The sequence below is a fragment of the Amblyraja radiata genome, chromosome 9, assembly GCF_010909765.2.
Source record: "Amblyraja radiata isolate CabotCenter1 chromosome 9, sAmbRad1.1.pri, whole genome shotgun sequence".
NCBI classification, from domain to species: domain Eukaryota; kingdom Metazoa; phylum Chordata; class Chondrichthyes; order Rajiformes; family Rajidae; genus Amblyraja; species Amblyraja radiata.
Genome location: NC_045964.1, coordinates 303,000 through 318,331, shown reverse-complemented (window position 1 = coordinate 318,331; position 15,332 = coordinate 303,000). Strand labels below are relative to the sequence as shown.

Below are 15,332 nucleotides of genomic sequence, written 5' to 3'. Positions count from 1 at the left end.
CAAACTGACAAGTCCGCAAATGTCCCAAATTAGCACAAACATGCTGGACTTCTGCCAACAGCTGGATATTTACATTCAATTTAGCTTTTGCTGTTCAATGAGGAACACAAGGGGAGAGAAGGACTGGGCGACGTTTCAGGTGGAGACCCTTCTTCGGTCTCGACCCGAAACGTCACCCATTCCTTCTCTCCAGAGACGCTGCCTGTCCCACTGAGGTATTCCAGCTTTTGTGTCTATCTTCAGGTGTAAACCAGCATCTGCAGTTCCTTCCTGCACAAGGGTGAGAGATCACCAGCAGTAGGGAACGAGTAACATTTAATACCGATATAATGATATCTGACCACTTGGTCCATCACAGACATTGACCAAAAGATACTGCATCATAAGCAAATTAAAAAGAGGAATTTACAATTACAATGCACTGTGGCACAGCAGTATAGTTGCTGCCTTACGGCGCTTACACACCAGAAACCCAGGTTCGATCCCGACTACGGGTGCCGTCTGTACAGAGTTTGTACGTTCTCCCCGCCTGGGTTTTCTCCGAGATCTTCAGTTTGCTCCCACACACTAAAGACGTACAGGTGTGTAGGTTAATTGGCTGGGTATAAATGTAAATTGCCCCTAGTGTGTGTAGGATAGTGCTAGTGTACGGGGGGATCGCTGGTCGGCGTGGACTCAGTGGGCCGAAGAGCCTGTTTCCGAGCTGTATCTCTAAACTAAACTTTCTTCCAAACTTTTCTTTTCCATTTCAAAGTATTTTTTTCATCTTCCCGTTTTATTTAAAGAGATATCTTATGTGATCATCCTCTTTGGAGGATCTCAATTTGAATGTTATATTTTATTGTTTATATGTTTAGAATTATTCTCCAACAATTAGATCCATGTTACCCAGACTATCCATAATACATTTTTAAAAAGTGTTTTTATTGTACCTTGGTACACATGACAATAGACAATAGGTGCAGGAGTAGGCCATTCGGCCCTTCGAGCCAGCACCGCCATTCAATGTGATCATGGCTGATCATCCACAATCTGTACCCCGTTTCTGCCTTCTCCCCATATCCCTTGACTCCGCTATCTTTAAGAACTCTATCTAACTCTCTCTTGAAAGCATCCAGAGAACCCACCTCCACCGCCCTCTGAATTCCATAGATTCACCACTCTCTGTGTGAAAAAGTGTTTCCTCGTCTCCGTTCTAAATGGCTCACCCCTTATTATTAAACTGTGGCCCCTGGTTCTGGACTCTCCCAACATCGGGAACACGTTTCCTGCCTCTAGTGTGTCCAAACCCTTAACAATCTTATATGATTCATAGAGATCCCTCTCATCCTTCTAAATTCCAGAGTGCACAAGCCCAGCCGCTCCATTCTATCAACAGTCCCGCCATCCCGGGAATTAACCTTGTAAACCTACGCTGCACTCCCTCAATAGCAAGAATGTCCTACCTCAAATTTGGAGACCAAAACTGCACACAATACACCAGGTGTGGTCTCACTAGGGCTCTGTACGACTGCAGAAGGACCTCTTTGCTCCTCTACTCAACTCCTCTTGTTATGAAGGCCAACATGCCATTTGCTTTCTTCACTGCCTGCTGTACCTGCATGCTTACTTTCAGTGACTGATGTACAAGGACTCCGAGCTCCCGTTGTACTTCCCCTTTTCCCAACTTGACACAATTTAGATAACAATCTGCCTTCCTGTTTTTACTAAACAACGCCCCCAACATTTGAAAACATACTGCAAGAAATAGAAAAATATCAACTTACTTCACCTCTCAGGATAAACTTATTGCACTTGTTTGGGCAAAGGACAGGGAATGCTGGACAGTCAATGTCTTCATGTATCTAACAGAATAAAAGAAAAATAGGTTGTTTTTCCAAATATTTTTTTCCTAAATATTTATTTTTTCGAAATACTGCCCTCTCAAAATAAAATGCTGACCCAAGAATGTGTATCCCTTATTAAACTTACTTCCATCCATTCAATTCCAGTCATATATCATTCACAGGTGTGCCTCATGGTTTGTTGCTGTTTGGGGTCTATATCAATGATTTGCAGGCATGGTTAGCAAGTTTGCTGATGACATTGAAGTGGGTGGCATTATAGATAGTGAAGATGGTTAACAAGAATATTTAGCAGGATCTTGATCGGTTGGGCAAGTGGGCTGTGGAATGGTTAATAGAGTTGATGCAGAGGAGTGGGAGGTTGCATTTTGGGAAGACAAACCAGGGCAGGACCTTCACAGTGAATGGCTGGTCTCTGGGGGAGTGTGGTAGAGCAGAGGGATCTAGGAGTGCATGTATATTGTTCATTGAAAGTCACATCGCAGGTAGGCAGGATGGTGAAGTAGGTGCTTGGCACATTGGCCTTCATCAGCCAGGGTATTGAGTATAGAAGTTGCAATGGTTGCACAACCACGACCGCTCTCTGCTTCCTTCCATGAAGCCAAGTCGGCTAGTTGCCCGTGGATCCCTTTGTACTAAAGGTTCCAAAACATGCAGTGGTAGAGTTGCTGCCTCACAGCGCCAGAGACCTGGGTTCCATCCTCCCCCACTCCAAACATGTACAAGTTTGTAGGTTAACTGGCTTTGGTATAAAATGTAAAATAGTCCCGCGTGTGGGTAGGGTCACGCTAATGTGCAAGGATTGCTGGTCGGTGTGGTCTCAGTGGGCTGAAGGGCCGTTTCTACACTGCATCTCTAAACAAAACTATTAACTGTAGAAAGAAACACGGTTGCATTTATTGCAGAGCGCCTTACCTTTAATTCTGCAATGGTGACGTTTTTTTTGCAATATTTACAGACTTGCTCGCGATATGTACAGCTGGAATTTAAATGGTCAGCTAAATCTTTCCGCTGAATTTGTTCTGTACACCCCCTGCGAGCGCAGCAAACTTCCTGATAAGGACATTCAAGTAAGTGAGCCTGTAGGCAGAGGGGAGACAATCAAACCAGTTCTTGCATCGAGACCATTGCCCCATTCCATTTTCCTGACAATTATGAACATTTTCTTAATTTCTATTTACTAATTTTCAAAATGGACAAACTAAACTGGCAATAATGTTTAGGAAGGAACTGCAAATGCTGGATTAAACCAAAGATAGACACAATAAGCTGGAGTAACTCAGCGGGACAGGCAGCATCTCTGGAGAGAAGGAATGGGTGACGTTTCGGGTCGAGACACTACTTCAGGTCTGAGCGTCTTTTTGCCAGAGATGCTGTCTGACCCGCTGAGTCTATCTTCGGTTTAAACCAGCATCTGCAGTTCCTTCCTAAACTGGAAATAATATCAATGGCTTAGTAGTGAGATAAAACTATAGAGGTTGCGTTAAAGATTTATCAAAGATTAAAACTATTCAAAGTATCATAATGGCACGGTGGCGCAGCAGTAGAGCTACTGCCTTAAGGGCCTGTCCCGCCAGCATGCGACTCCATGCGGCAAGCGCGACCTAACGTGGTCGCTTGAGCCGTACGGCCTCGAGGGGCCGGTCCCACTTTGATCGCCGGAGCTGTATGGAGTTGTGCGGAGCTGGTCCCGACATCGCGCGGGGCTCCGAAAAACTGACCGTGTTCAAAAATTCTGCGCGGCAACGGCCTGCCGGCCCGCAGCCGCCTCGACACCGTGCGCACCACATCGACAGGCGTGCGCAGCGTCTCGACGGCGTACATCATGCGCGAACTCCCCGCGGAACTCGCTCGAACTTCACGTCACTCACTCGACCTCCGCGCAGCCCCCGCTTCCGGTTTGGTCGCGCTCGCCGCATGCAGGTCGCATGCTCGTGGGACAGGCCCTTAACAGCGCCAGAGACCTGGGTTTGATCCTGACTACGGGTGCTGTCTGTATGGAATTTGTGCATTCTCCCCGTGACCTGTGGGGGTTTTCTCCGAGATCTTTGGTTTCCTCCCACATTCCACAGACGTACAGGTTTGTAGGTTAATTGTAAATTGTCCCTAGTGTGTGTAGGATAGTGCTAGTGTACAGGTGATGGAAGGGGCTGTAGGCTAGATCTCCAAGCTAAAGTGAGGAAATGGACATGATGTTTTGGGTCAGGACCCTTCTTCAAGGTTTCAAGGTCAGTTTATTGGCACATGGCTCTTAAAAGAAAGACATATGCCCGTGGTAGTGAGTTTTGGTCAGACAGCCTCTGGGGTGGGAATGGACATAGTTGTTTTCAAATTGGGCGTTTGTATTTTGCTCAAGATTCAAGCATTTACGGTTTCTTACATAATATTAACTGGAATACAAACAATGGTTTCTGCTGCTTGTTGTGATAAGTTGGCAACAGAATGATTACATTTTAACTTGGGGAAGTTGATAGTTTACTTTAGAGAAACGTCACGGAAACTGACCCTTCAGCCCACCAAGTCCGTGCCGGCCAGCGATCCCCGCACACTAACACTTTCCCACACACACTAGTGGCACCCAGAGAAAACCCACATGGGGAGAACATACAAACTCCGTACAGACAGCACCCGAGGGCAGGATCGAACCTGGGTCTCCGGCGCTGTAAGGCAGCAACTCTACCGCTGCACCACTGTGCCGCCTGGCCCGCTGAGTTCCTCCTGCATTTTATATTTTGCTTAATATTAATGAATATCAATTACCTCAAGCTTCCCTAGAGGTAGCTGTTTGGTGCAGCCATTTAGTTCATTTCTACAGTAGATCTGAAGTGCCAAAACCTCTTTTTTACAGCAGATGTCCTTAAAAACCTTTTTAAGATAAAGAAAAAGAACAGCAGTTAATGGTCCATACGAAGATATCAAACTGAAATTCCAAAACCATATATGGACTTAGTTCATATTCTCTTACCATAGTCTCATATAAAGCCACATTATCAAGTGGGCAAACTGGTTTTGGACCCCTGGAAAGATAAAATAACATCATCAATTCAAGTCAAATCCCAATAGGAAAGTATTAAAGATTTGATTACATAACTCAAGATGTTCAAAAAAGATGCATTTTCTTTTTGAGGTAAATGCAATTTACATTGCAATAGCAGAATTTCCATCGTCAAAACATAATGAACATTAGAGTCATAGAGTCACAGCACGGAAACAGGTTTGCCCATGCCAACCAAGATGTCCCATCTACGTTAGTCCCCACTGTCTGCATTTGGCCCACATCCCTCTATACCTGTCCTATCCCTACAGTATGGACACCTTTCCTATCCATACCCGGTCTAATACTTCGCAATAATGACACAGCTTCAATGCAAACATCACTAACTCTTGGCTTAGGAGTTCCTTCATCCCGAGCATGGTGCTTCACATTTCCCATCCCAGGGATGAGTGGGTTAATGTATGATGATCGTTTGACGGCACTGGGCCTGTACTGGCTGGAGTGTAGAAGGATGAGGAGGGTCCTCATTGAAACGTGCCAAATGGTGAAAGGCCTGGATCGAGTGGATGTGGAGAGGATGTTTCCACTAGTGGGAGAGTCGAGGATCAGAGGGGATAAAATCTCCTCCTTAAACCCCCGTCCTTCACTGCAGGCAACATCCCTGTAAATCGTTTCCACCCCCTCTCTGACGTAACCATGTAGTTCCCTATAGTGTGGTGACTACAGTATTCCTGATGCAGCCTAGCCCACAGCGTGTACAACTGTAATATGACATCCCAACTCTTTATACGCAATGGTACACAAAAATGCTGGAGAAACTCAGCGGGTGCAGCAGCATCTATGGAGCGAAGGAGATAGGTAACGTTTCGGGCCGAAACCCTTCTTCAGACTGATAGGGGGTGGCGGGGAGAAGGAAGGAAAAAGGGAGGAGGAGGAGCCCGAGGGCTGGGGGATGGGAGGAGACAGCTCGAGGGCTAAGGAAGGGGAGGAGACATCAAGGGCTAACAAAATTGGGAGAATTCAATGTTCATGCCCGCCGGATGCAGGCTCCCCAAGCGGAATATGAGGTGCTGTTCCTCCAATTTCCGGTGTTGCTCACTCTGGCAATGGAGGAGACCCAGGACAGAGAGGTCGGATTGGGAATGGGAGGGGGAGTTGAAGTGCTGAGCCACCGGGAGGTCAGGTAGGTTCTTGCGGACCGAGCGGAGGTGTTCGGCGAAACGATCGCCCAACCTCCGCTTAGTCTCACCGATGTAGATCAGCTGACATCTAGAGCAGCGGATGCAGTAGATGAGGTTGGAGGAGATACAGGTGAACCTCTGTCGCACCTGGAACGACTGCTTGGGTCCTTGAATGGAGTCGAGGGGGGAGGTGAAGGGACAGGTGTTGCATTTCTTGCGGTTGCAACGGAAAGTGCCCGGGGAGGGGGTGGTACGGGAGGGAAGGGAAGAATTGACAAGGGAGTTGCGGAGGGAGCGGTCTTTGCGGAAGGCAGACATGGGGGGAGATGGGAAGATGTGGCGAGTGGTGGGGTCACGTTGGAGGTGGCGGAAATGGCGGAGGATTACTTGTTGTATGTGACGGCTGGTGGGGTGAAGGTGAGGACTAGGGGGACTCTGCCCTTGTTGCGAGTGCGGGGATGGGGAGAGAGAGCAGTGTTGCGGGGTATGGAAGAGACCCTGGTGCGAGCCTCATCTATGGTGGAGGAGGGGAATCCCCGTTCCCTGAAGAATGAGGACTTTTCAGAAGTCCTGGTGTGGAAACACCAGGGAGTCGGTGAAGAAGAAGAAGCAGAAGAAGAAGTCAAGATGGCGGTGATGTTGGTGATGGCGACGTCGAGCTGAGAGAGAGAGAGAGAGAGACGGATGGACGCCATCAACGCGCTCTTCTCGCCCGCCGACGCCTCCAAAGCCCCGGGAGGAGGAGGAGCAGGAGGGGGGGGGGAGGAGGGGAGGGCGGCACCGCCATGAACGGCCCCTTCTACCTGCTGAGGGAGGCGGCAGGAACCACCGATCTTACTGGAAGTTCGAACCTAATCACGCACTACAATCTCGAACACACCTACAATATGTTTTGTGGGAAGCAGGTCAAAGATAAGTTAAGCAACTTCCTGCCAGATTTACCAGGGATGATAGATCTACCAGGGTCAAAGGATAACTCGAGTCTCCGTTCCCTCATCGAGAAGCCACCGATATGTGGGAATTCATTTACGCTCCTCACCGGCACACTGCTCACGGGATTCAGACTGCATACTGGACCGCACCCAGAACAGTATCGCTTGATGCACATTCAGCCCCCTCGCAAGAAGAGCCGTCATAAACACAAGCACAGCCGCGCTCAGGACCCCGTTCCCCCAGAAACACCATCAGACTCGGATGCGCCTCCCTCTTTATATGCAATGCCTGGTGAAGCTATACACCTTCCTCACTGCACCATCTACCTGCGTGGCCACTGGAGTTATGACTCATACTCCCTCGTCTCTCTGTTCAACATCACTCCACATGGCCCTGCTTCACTATGTACTGTATGTCCTACCCTGGTTTAACTTCCAAAAGTGGTTCACCGCACCTGTCTCTGTTAAATTCCATCTGCTATTCCCTCACCAACTTTCCCAGCTGATCTATTTCCTGATAGAGTCATAGTCATAGAGTGATGGAAACAGGCCCTTCGGCCCTACTTGCCCATACCGTCCAACATGTCCCAGCTACACTAGTTCCACCTGCCTGCATTTGGTCCATATCCCTCCAAACCCGTCCTATCCATGTACCTGTCTAACTGTTTCTTACACGTTGGAATAGTCCCAGCCTCAACTACCTCCTCTGGCAGCTTGTTCCATACACCCACTATGTGAAAATGCTACCCCTCAGATTCTTATTAAATCTTTCTCCCTTCACCTTAAATCTATGTCCTCTGGTCCTCGATTCACCTACTCTGGGCAAGAGACTCTGTGCATCTACACTATTTATTCCTCTCCTGATATTATACACCTCTATAAGATCATGACTTATCCTCCTGCGCTCCAAGGAATAGAGTCCCAGCCTAGAGAGGAGGAGCCATCTTGGGGAACGGCTGCTAGCCAGCAGCCGTCCCTTTTAATTTGCTTTTAAAAAAAAAGTTTTTAGTGAGTCCTGTTTAGTGATGTTTGGAGATATGGACTTTTTAATGTGGGGGGAAGGGGGCAACTCTACTTCTAGGTCCCTACCTGGTCGATGAGGCAGCTTTTTCTCCGGGCTGCCCGTCAACCCGTCCTCGTGGCCTACCAGCGGGCTTGGAGCGCCGTTTCCTGGCGGGGACCGCCCAGCACCTCGGCCTCGGTGGCGGCACAGAGCTGGAGCGCTATCGTGGAGCGGAGCGGGCGATGCCTTGCCTGGGTCGCCGCGCTGGATCGACGCGCTGGAGCTCCGGTGAGCTGAGACCGCCGAGTTCAACGCCTCCGGACTGCGGAGCGGGCGGCGCCGATTTCAACATCGGGAGCCTGGGAGCTCCAAACCGGCGCGGCCTTGTCGGCTTCGGAAGCCGTGGTCTCCAGCTAGAAAGCGGCCGTTCCAGGTGGCCCAGCCGCTGAGAGGACTCTCCCGACGCCGGGGCAACACCACCCGGTGAGAACGGCCAGGAACATCGGGTCTCCGTAAAGGCAACTGCGGTGGCCTCAATAGGCCTGACTTTGGGGTGAACTTGGGGTTGGGGACTGGACATTGTGCCTTCCCCCACAGTGGTATCCATTGTTGGGGGGGATGATTTTTTTGTCTGTATGGTAATCCTGTTAGTCTTTGTCCAAGATGGCTGCCGTGGAGGGAGAGTGGACGTTGGCGCGCTTTAGCTGCCGCTGCTCTCTCTTCACATTGTGTTTTTGATTTTTTGTTTTTGGACTGAATTCTGTTTTTAATTTGTGTTTCTGTGATGTCTTTATTATTTATTTTATTCTGATTATATGTTTATATTCCTGTTAATCTATGTAAGGTGTCCTTGAGATGTCTGAAAGGCACCCAATAAATAAAATGTATTATTATTATTATTAGCCTAAACTCAACCTCTCCCTATAGCTCACACCCTCTAGCCCTGGCAACATCATCGTAAATCTTCTCCGTACCCTTTCCAGCTTGACAACATCTTTTGTTTAACACGGTGCCCAGTACTGAACACAATATTCTAAATGCGGCCTCACCAACGTCTTATACAACTGCAACATGACCTCCCAACTTCTATTCTCAACTTGTGTTGTCACCAAAACCAACCAGCTTTGACAATTTGAAATATAACAGAAGACAAAAATGCTCAGATCTGAATTTGTCAGCCTGGAAATATAGTTCCGTTTATTAACGATGACACATCAGATATTGTCATGAAGATGTCAGCTTACCTGAGGATTTTCAGTATGCAGCTGCCACAGAAGCGGTGGCCACACTCGGTTTGCTTGGGGTTGCAGAGCGGGAGACGGCAATGTTCGCACTTGTACTTGCTTTCCACAGTGAGGACGAAACGCTGGGTGAAGCCCCCATCCTCGGGCTCGATGCCGAGCTTGCTGTCCTTGACCTGCCCCTGGACCAGGTTGGCCTGCTGCACCAGCGACTCCAGGGAGAGTGGGGGCGCCACTGATTCTACGGTCCTCGCCGTCGCCATGGCCTAGGGCCGCCCAGAACTGCAAGGAAGCAACATTCAGTACGGAGCAGAAATACACCCGCCCTTTCATGCACTCGCTCAGCCCTAGTGTGGCACAGCAGTAGAGATGCTGCCTCACACCGCCAGAGATCCGGCTTCCATCCTGACCCAGGGGGCTGTCCCTGGGGAGTTTGCACGTTCTCCCCGTGACCGCGTGTGGTTCTTCCGGGTGCTCCGGTTTCCTCCCACTCTCCAAAGATGCGCTGAGTTACTCCACCATTTTGTTTCTATCTGCGGGTTTGTGGGTTAATTTGTCCTCTCCTAATTGCCTGCAGGGTGCAGGGTGGATGAGAAGGTGGGATAACGCAGAACTAGTGATCGATGGACAGCATGGACTCAGTGGGCCGAAGGGCTTGTTTCCACGCTGTATCTCTAAACCAAACTAAAAAGCCATTCACTCCAGCTTGCTACGTCGTGTGTGAGAGGCCACACATCCACAAACAATGAGCCATCCCCGCCTGCTTTCATATCTTCAGCAAACATATATAGCTTATGCCCTGCCCCTATACAAGGTCATCAATGTGGAGAATAAACAGAACTGATCCTTGGGGAACTCCACCTGTCGTATCCATCCAGCCCAGAAAAAATCCCCATGGATTTTTAATCCTAGCTGCAGCCTATGTGTCGTGTCTACCTGTGTGTAGATGTCTATGGACCTGGTCTTTCTTCATCACTAGCCCTGATACTGGGGGACCAGAATGCAATCCATTATCATAAGATCATCACAAGATTCCGGAGTAGAATTAGGCCTTTCGGCCCATCAAGTCTACTCTGCCTTTTATTCATGGCTGATCTATCTCTCCCTCCTAACCCCATTCTCCTGCCTTCTCCCTATAACCCCTGACACCCGTACTAATCAGGAATCTATCCATCTCTGCCTTAAAAATATCCACTGACTTGGCCTGCACAGCCTTCTGTGGCAATGAATTCCACAGTTTCACCACCCTCTGACTATTTAAATTCCTCCGCATCTCCTTTCTAAAGGTACGTCCTTTATTTCTGAGGCTATGCCGTCAGATCCTAGACTCTCCCACTAGTGGAAACACCCTCTCTACACCGCCAGTATCTAGGCCTTACTACCACTGTTGCCATCGGCGATTCCCATGGAAATACAGATCATGTTGGAGATAAGACCAGAGCACAAAAGGGGTGTCATCCTAAAACAATTGGAATGACAGCAAAATCCAGACTGAACTTTAGAGATCCAGCATGGAAACAGGCCATTCGGCCCACCGAGTCCATGCTGACCATCGATCACCCCGTACAGTAGCACTATCCTCCTGCACACTGAGGACAAATTTGTTTTACAATTATATCAAACCGAAAATCCTGCATGTCTTTGGAGTGCGGGAGGAAACCAGAGCACCGGGAGAAAACCCACGCAGGTCACATGGAGAACGTGCAAACTCCGTACAGGCAGCACCTGTAGTCACAATTGAACCCGGGTCTCTAGCGCTGTGAGGCAGCAACTCCACCACTGCGACACCCTGCCCCCCCCAAGAGGAGATACAACTCTCAAATCAGAGCTGCACGTCAATGAAAAAAATTAACAGCACAGTCAAGAGATAACACAGCAGGTGATGAGGATAGATTAATGTCATATCACGCAAGCACGCGTTCCTTTCAGCAGAATATTAAAAGCATTAGGGTGGCTGACTCAAAGATGGAGAACTTTAGGTGTTTTTCAAACTGCAATTCATCATTCAAATTTGGAGCTGCATCGTCGAATTACTGGTAGAAATCGGTCTCTTCAAAACGAAACACTGAAGATAGGGGATTACTGTTGCTGACCTCATTTCCTTGTTAGTGCCACTGCAAACAGGATCCCAGTCCATTTTATTTAAAGTGCTTCACAAATGGGCAACAGGCTCAAGCTGTTTTAAGGACTTTAGGGAACAGCGCAGAAACAGGCCCTTCGGCCCACCGAGTCCGCGCCGACCAGCGATCCCCCCCGTACACCATTCCTATCCTACACACCAAGGACAACTTGCCATTTTTAACCAAGGCCAAATAGCCCACAAACCTGCGCCGTCTTTGGAGAGTGGGAGGAAACCGGAGCACCCGGAGAAAACCCACGCAGTCATGGGGAGAAGGTACAAACTCCGTACAGACAGCGCCCGTAGTCAGGATGGAACCCGGGTCTCTGGCGCTGTAAGGCAGCAACTCTACCGCTGCGCCACCGTGGGCTCTGAGTTTCTTGCTATGGCCGGTGATGGCGTCTATTTTGCACTATGGGACTGCTAAGCTGCACGCTGTCACATTATGTAAAAGTATATAAAATTATGAGAGGCACAGATAGGGTAGACAGTTTGAAACCTCTTCCCCAGAGTGGAAATGTCCAGCACTAGAGGGCATAACTCTAAGATGAGAAGGGGAAAGTTTAATGGGGATGTGCGGGCAAGTATATTTTTACACAGGTGCGGGTGGTGGGGGCCTGGAACTCATTGCCTGGGGTGGTGGTGGAGGCAGATATGATAGTGGTGTTTAAGAGGCTTTTAGATTGGCATGTGGAAGTGCGGGGAACAGAGGGATATGGATCATATAGAGCCAGGGTTGCCAACTGTCCCGTATTAGCCGGGACATCACGTATATTGGGCTAAATTGGTTTGGGGACTGCCCTTGTCCCGTATTTGACTGCTATTGCTCGGGTCGAGGGGACTGTCGGATCAGAGCGCCGCGTCCGGCCCCTCCTCACCCGTCCCGACGTAGTGCAGCCCATGGAGTGCAGCAGCAGCACCTCGCCCGTGGCCCCGTCGGTCGGCAGCCCGGCCAGCTGTCCGACCTTCGGACATTCGCTTACCGCCGACACCACCACCACCCCTCCTTCGGTTCATGAGTTGGACGGGGTGCCGGGCCAAAACTCCTCAGCTGGCCCGCCGGCTGGGCTTTGTGTGCATCATTCACCCAGCCACGGCCGAGTCGGTCAACGAATTGCTGTCAGGAATTTGTCCCGTATTTTTGGGAGTGAGTAACCCTATGTACGTCACAGACCTTGTGGGCCGAAGGGCCTGTTCCTGTGCTGTATGTACTGTTCTGCGTTCCATGCTCAATTTCCACTGATTTAGACCGCATTTAATTTAGGCCCTGGATTAAGGGTTGAACAGAGAATTCTGCTTCATCATTTCATCACTATTCCAACTCACAAACTTGGCCAATTTTAAAAAAAAACCTTCAAACAACATTTCCTTTCAGCTTTCAAACCGGGTCAGATCCTGACACCTTTGTTCCCATTTATTTATTGAAAGAATTAGAATAATTCTGTAAACGTCTTATTCTAAGTCGTTGGGTTTTGAGTTTGTTGTTGTTAAACACAGTTCAGTGTCGCTCGACAGCAGCCAGGTACTGCTTTCCTTTCGCTGTTTGCTTCTTTGATCTAATTCCAAATGTCTGACCCAGAACATGAGTCGTGTCCAAACCCATCAAACAGTTTGCCTCATTGGTTGAAGGCCCCAGGGTTTTCACAAAGCTGAATTCCAGCACTCCATATGGGAATGGAGAGGAAAGTCCCACATCCCAAAATAAAACACACAGCTGCAGAACTAATTTACCTTGTCTTCCTACTACACACTAGTTCAGTTTAGTTTAGAAAAACAGCATAGAAACAGGCCCTTCGGCCCACCGAGTCTACGCCGACCATCCCTTCACACACTAGTTTAGTTTAGTCATGAGGTCATAAGTAATAGGAATAGAATTAGGCCATTCGACCCATCAAGTCTACTCCACTATTCAATCACGGCTGATCTATCTCTCCTTCTTAACCCCATCTTCCTGCCTTCTCTGACACCAGTACTAATCGAGAATCTATTTATCTCTGCCTTAAAAATATCCATTGACTTGGCCTCCACAGCTTTCTGTGGCAAAGAATTCCACAGATTCACCACCCTCTGACTAGTTTAGAGAAACAGCATGAAAACAGGCCATTCGGACCACCATGTCCATGTTGACCATTGATCACCCAGATTAGATTAGAGGTACATTGTGGAAACAAGGCCTTTGGCCTACGGAGTCCGCTCCGACCATCGACCCGTACTCTAGTTCTATCCCACACACTGGTGACAATTTACAGAAGCCAATTAACCTACAAACCTGCACATCAATCTTCGGGATGTGGGAAGAAACCGGAGCACCCGAGAAAACCCAGGCGGTCACTGGGAGAACGTGCAAACTCCGTACAGATAGCACTCGTAGTCGGGGTGGAACCCGGATCCCAGGTGCTGCAAGGCAGCAACTCTGCCGCCGTGCTGCCTAAACCCAGAACGCAAGATATCTTCTAACGGTTTTTTTTTCCAGAAAGCGCTATTCATGTGCATACTCACCCACATATCAATTCTGTACACGTATCAGATATTTAAAGGCAGTCGAAGGCACAACGATAATAATGGCAACCTTCCTATTTCTGGATTCCTGGACTGGCCGGCGTTAATGGCCTTTATTTATATATCGTGCTTTTTATACTTTGCCGTCAGTCTGGCGGGAATGACTGACCACGGTTCCGTGTGCTGCACAAACTGTTCCAAGCAACGGCACTGACGTGTGACGTTTCCTCCTTTCCACATCACTAATTGTCAGCAGCCAAGCATCATTTCTCCACACCAGCTCTGGTGAGGAGAAGGGAAATTCACCTCGCTAATGAAGAGGAACTGTGTGCGTGCTGACTTGCAACATTTAGTTTTGAGATACAGCATGGCCACAGGCCCTCCGACCCACGCCGATCACCTGAAACGATACATTCACCCGTTCACACTCTCAGTCTGCAGAAGGGTCCCGAGCCGAAACGTCACCTCAATCCTGTACTCCAGAGTTGCAGCCTGACCCACTGAGTTACTCCAGCACTCTGTGTCTATAGCTCTGTGTTATCCCACTGTCTCATCCACTCCCGACACACCAGGGGCAATTCACAGCGGGACAATTAGCCTGCAAACCCGCATGTGATCACAGAGAGAATGTGCAAACTCCACACACACACACACATACACAGCACCGGAGGTCAGGATTGAACCGTGGTCTCTGGTGCTGAGAGGCAGAGGCTCTACCACCCACATACTGCCCAATCCAAATGCTTGGTCAAGGGTTCGGGTGGCGCAGCGGTAGAGTTGCTGCCTCACAGCGCCAGAGACCCGGGTTCCATCCTGACTACGGGTGCTGTCTGTACGGAGTTTGCACGTTCTCTCCGTGGGTTTTCTCCAAGATCTTTGATTTCCTCCAACACTCCAAAGACGTACAGGTTTGTAGGTTAATTAGCTTGGTATAAATGTTTCCACGCTGTATCTCTAAACTAAACTAAATTTAATTCCTCTCCTCCCTTATTCCTTTCGCTTTTGCGAGGATGCAACTTTCCTACCTTTATGTGCTTTTCCGCAGAGTAATATGGTTAAAATCCCTAACCATATAACCATATAACCATATAACCATATAACAATTACAGCACGGAAACAGGCCATCTCGACCCCTCTAGTCCGTGCCGAACACATAGTCTCCCCTAGTCCCATATACCTGCGCTCAGACCATAACCCTCCATTCCTTTCCCATCCATATAACTATCCAATTTATTTTTAAATGATAAAAACGAACCTGCCTCCACCACCTTCACTGGAAGCTCATTCCACACAGCTACCACTCTCTGCGTAAAGAAGTTCCCCCTCATGTTACCCCTAAACTTCAGTCCCTTAATTCTCAAGTCATGTCCCCTTGTTTGAATCTTCCCTACTCTCAGTGGGAAAAGCTTTTCCACGTCAACTCTGTCTATCCCTCTCATCATTTTAAAGAAATGACTTGCAACATTTAGTTTTGAGATACAGCCTGGCCACAGGCCCTCCAACCCACGCTATGATTTT

At 48.7% G+C, this 15,332-nt stretch overlaps 2 protein-coding genes across 3 annotated transcripts in view; one reads left to right on the top strand and one right to left on the bottom strand.

Moving 5' to 3' along the window:
• The window catches only part of traf3 (TNF receptor associated factor 3), a 78,251-nt gene that overhangs the window by 18,033 nt on the left and 44,886 nt on the right, over positions 1-15,332 (bottom strand). For both annotated transcript variants that reach the window (XM_033026478.1, XM_033026479.1), the window contains exons 2-6: positions 9,200-9,478; positions 4,810-4,861; positions 4,605-4,709; positions 2,760-2,924; positions 1,767-1,844 (exon numbers count right to left, since the gene is read on the bottom strand). In XM_033026478.1, the coding sequence (XP_032882369.1) occupies positions 1,767-1,844; positions 2,760-2,924; positions 4,605-4,709; positions 4,810-4,861; positions 9,200-9,459 (660 nt within the window). In that variant the 5' untranslated portion in view covers positions 9,460-9,478. The remainder of the gene's footprint in view (positions 1-1,766; positions 1,845-2,759; positions 2,925-4,604; positions 4,710-4,809; positions 4,862-9,199; positions 9,479-15,332) is intronic.
• med19 (mediator complex subunit 19) lies at positions 5,257-7,384 on the top strand. The gene is made up of 2 exons (XM_033026475.1): positions 5,257-5,288; positions 6,625-7,384. Exons 1-2 carry the CDS (start codon positions 5,257-5,259, stop codon positions 7,382-7,384), a joined length of 792 nt encoding a protein of 263 aa, XP_032882366.1.

Bases quoted from the DNA above. Each gene is read 5' to 3' on its own strand.
- med19 (XM_033026475.1), top strand. From the start codon at position 5,257: ATGGTGCTTCACATTTCCCATCCCAGGGATGA. The intron at 5,289-6,624 runs GTGGGTTAATGT...TCGGTGAAGAAG, and splicing joins ATTTCCCATCCCAGGGATGA to AAGAAGCAGAAGAAGAAGTC.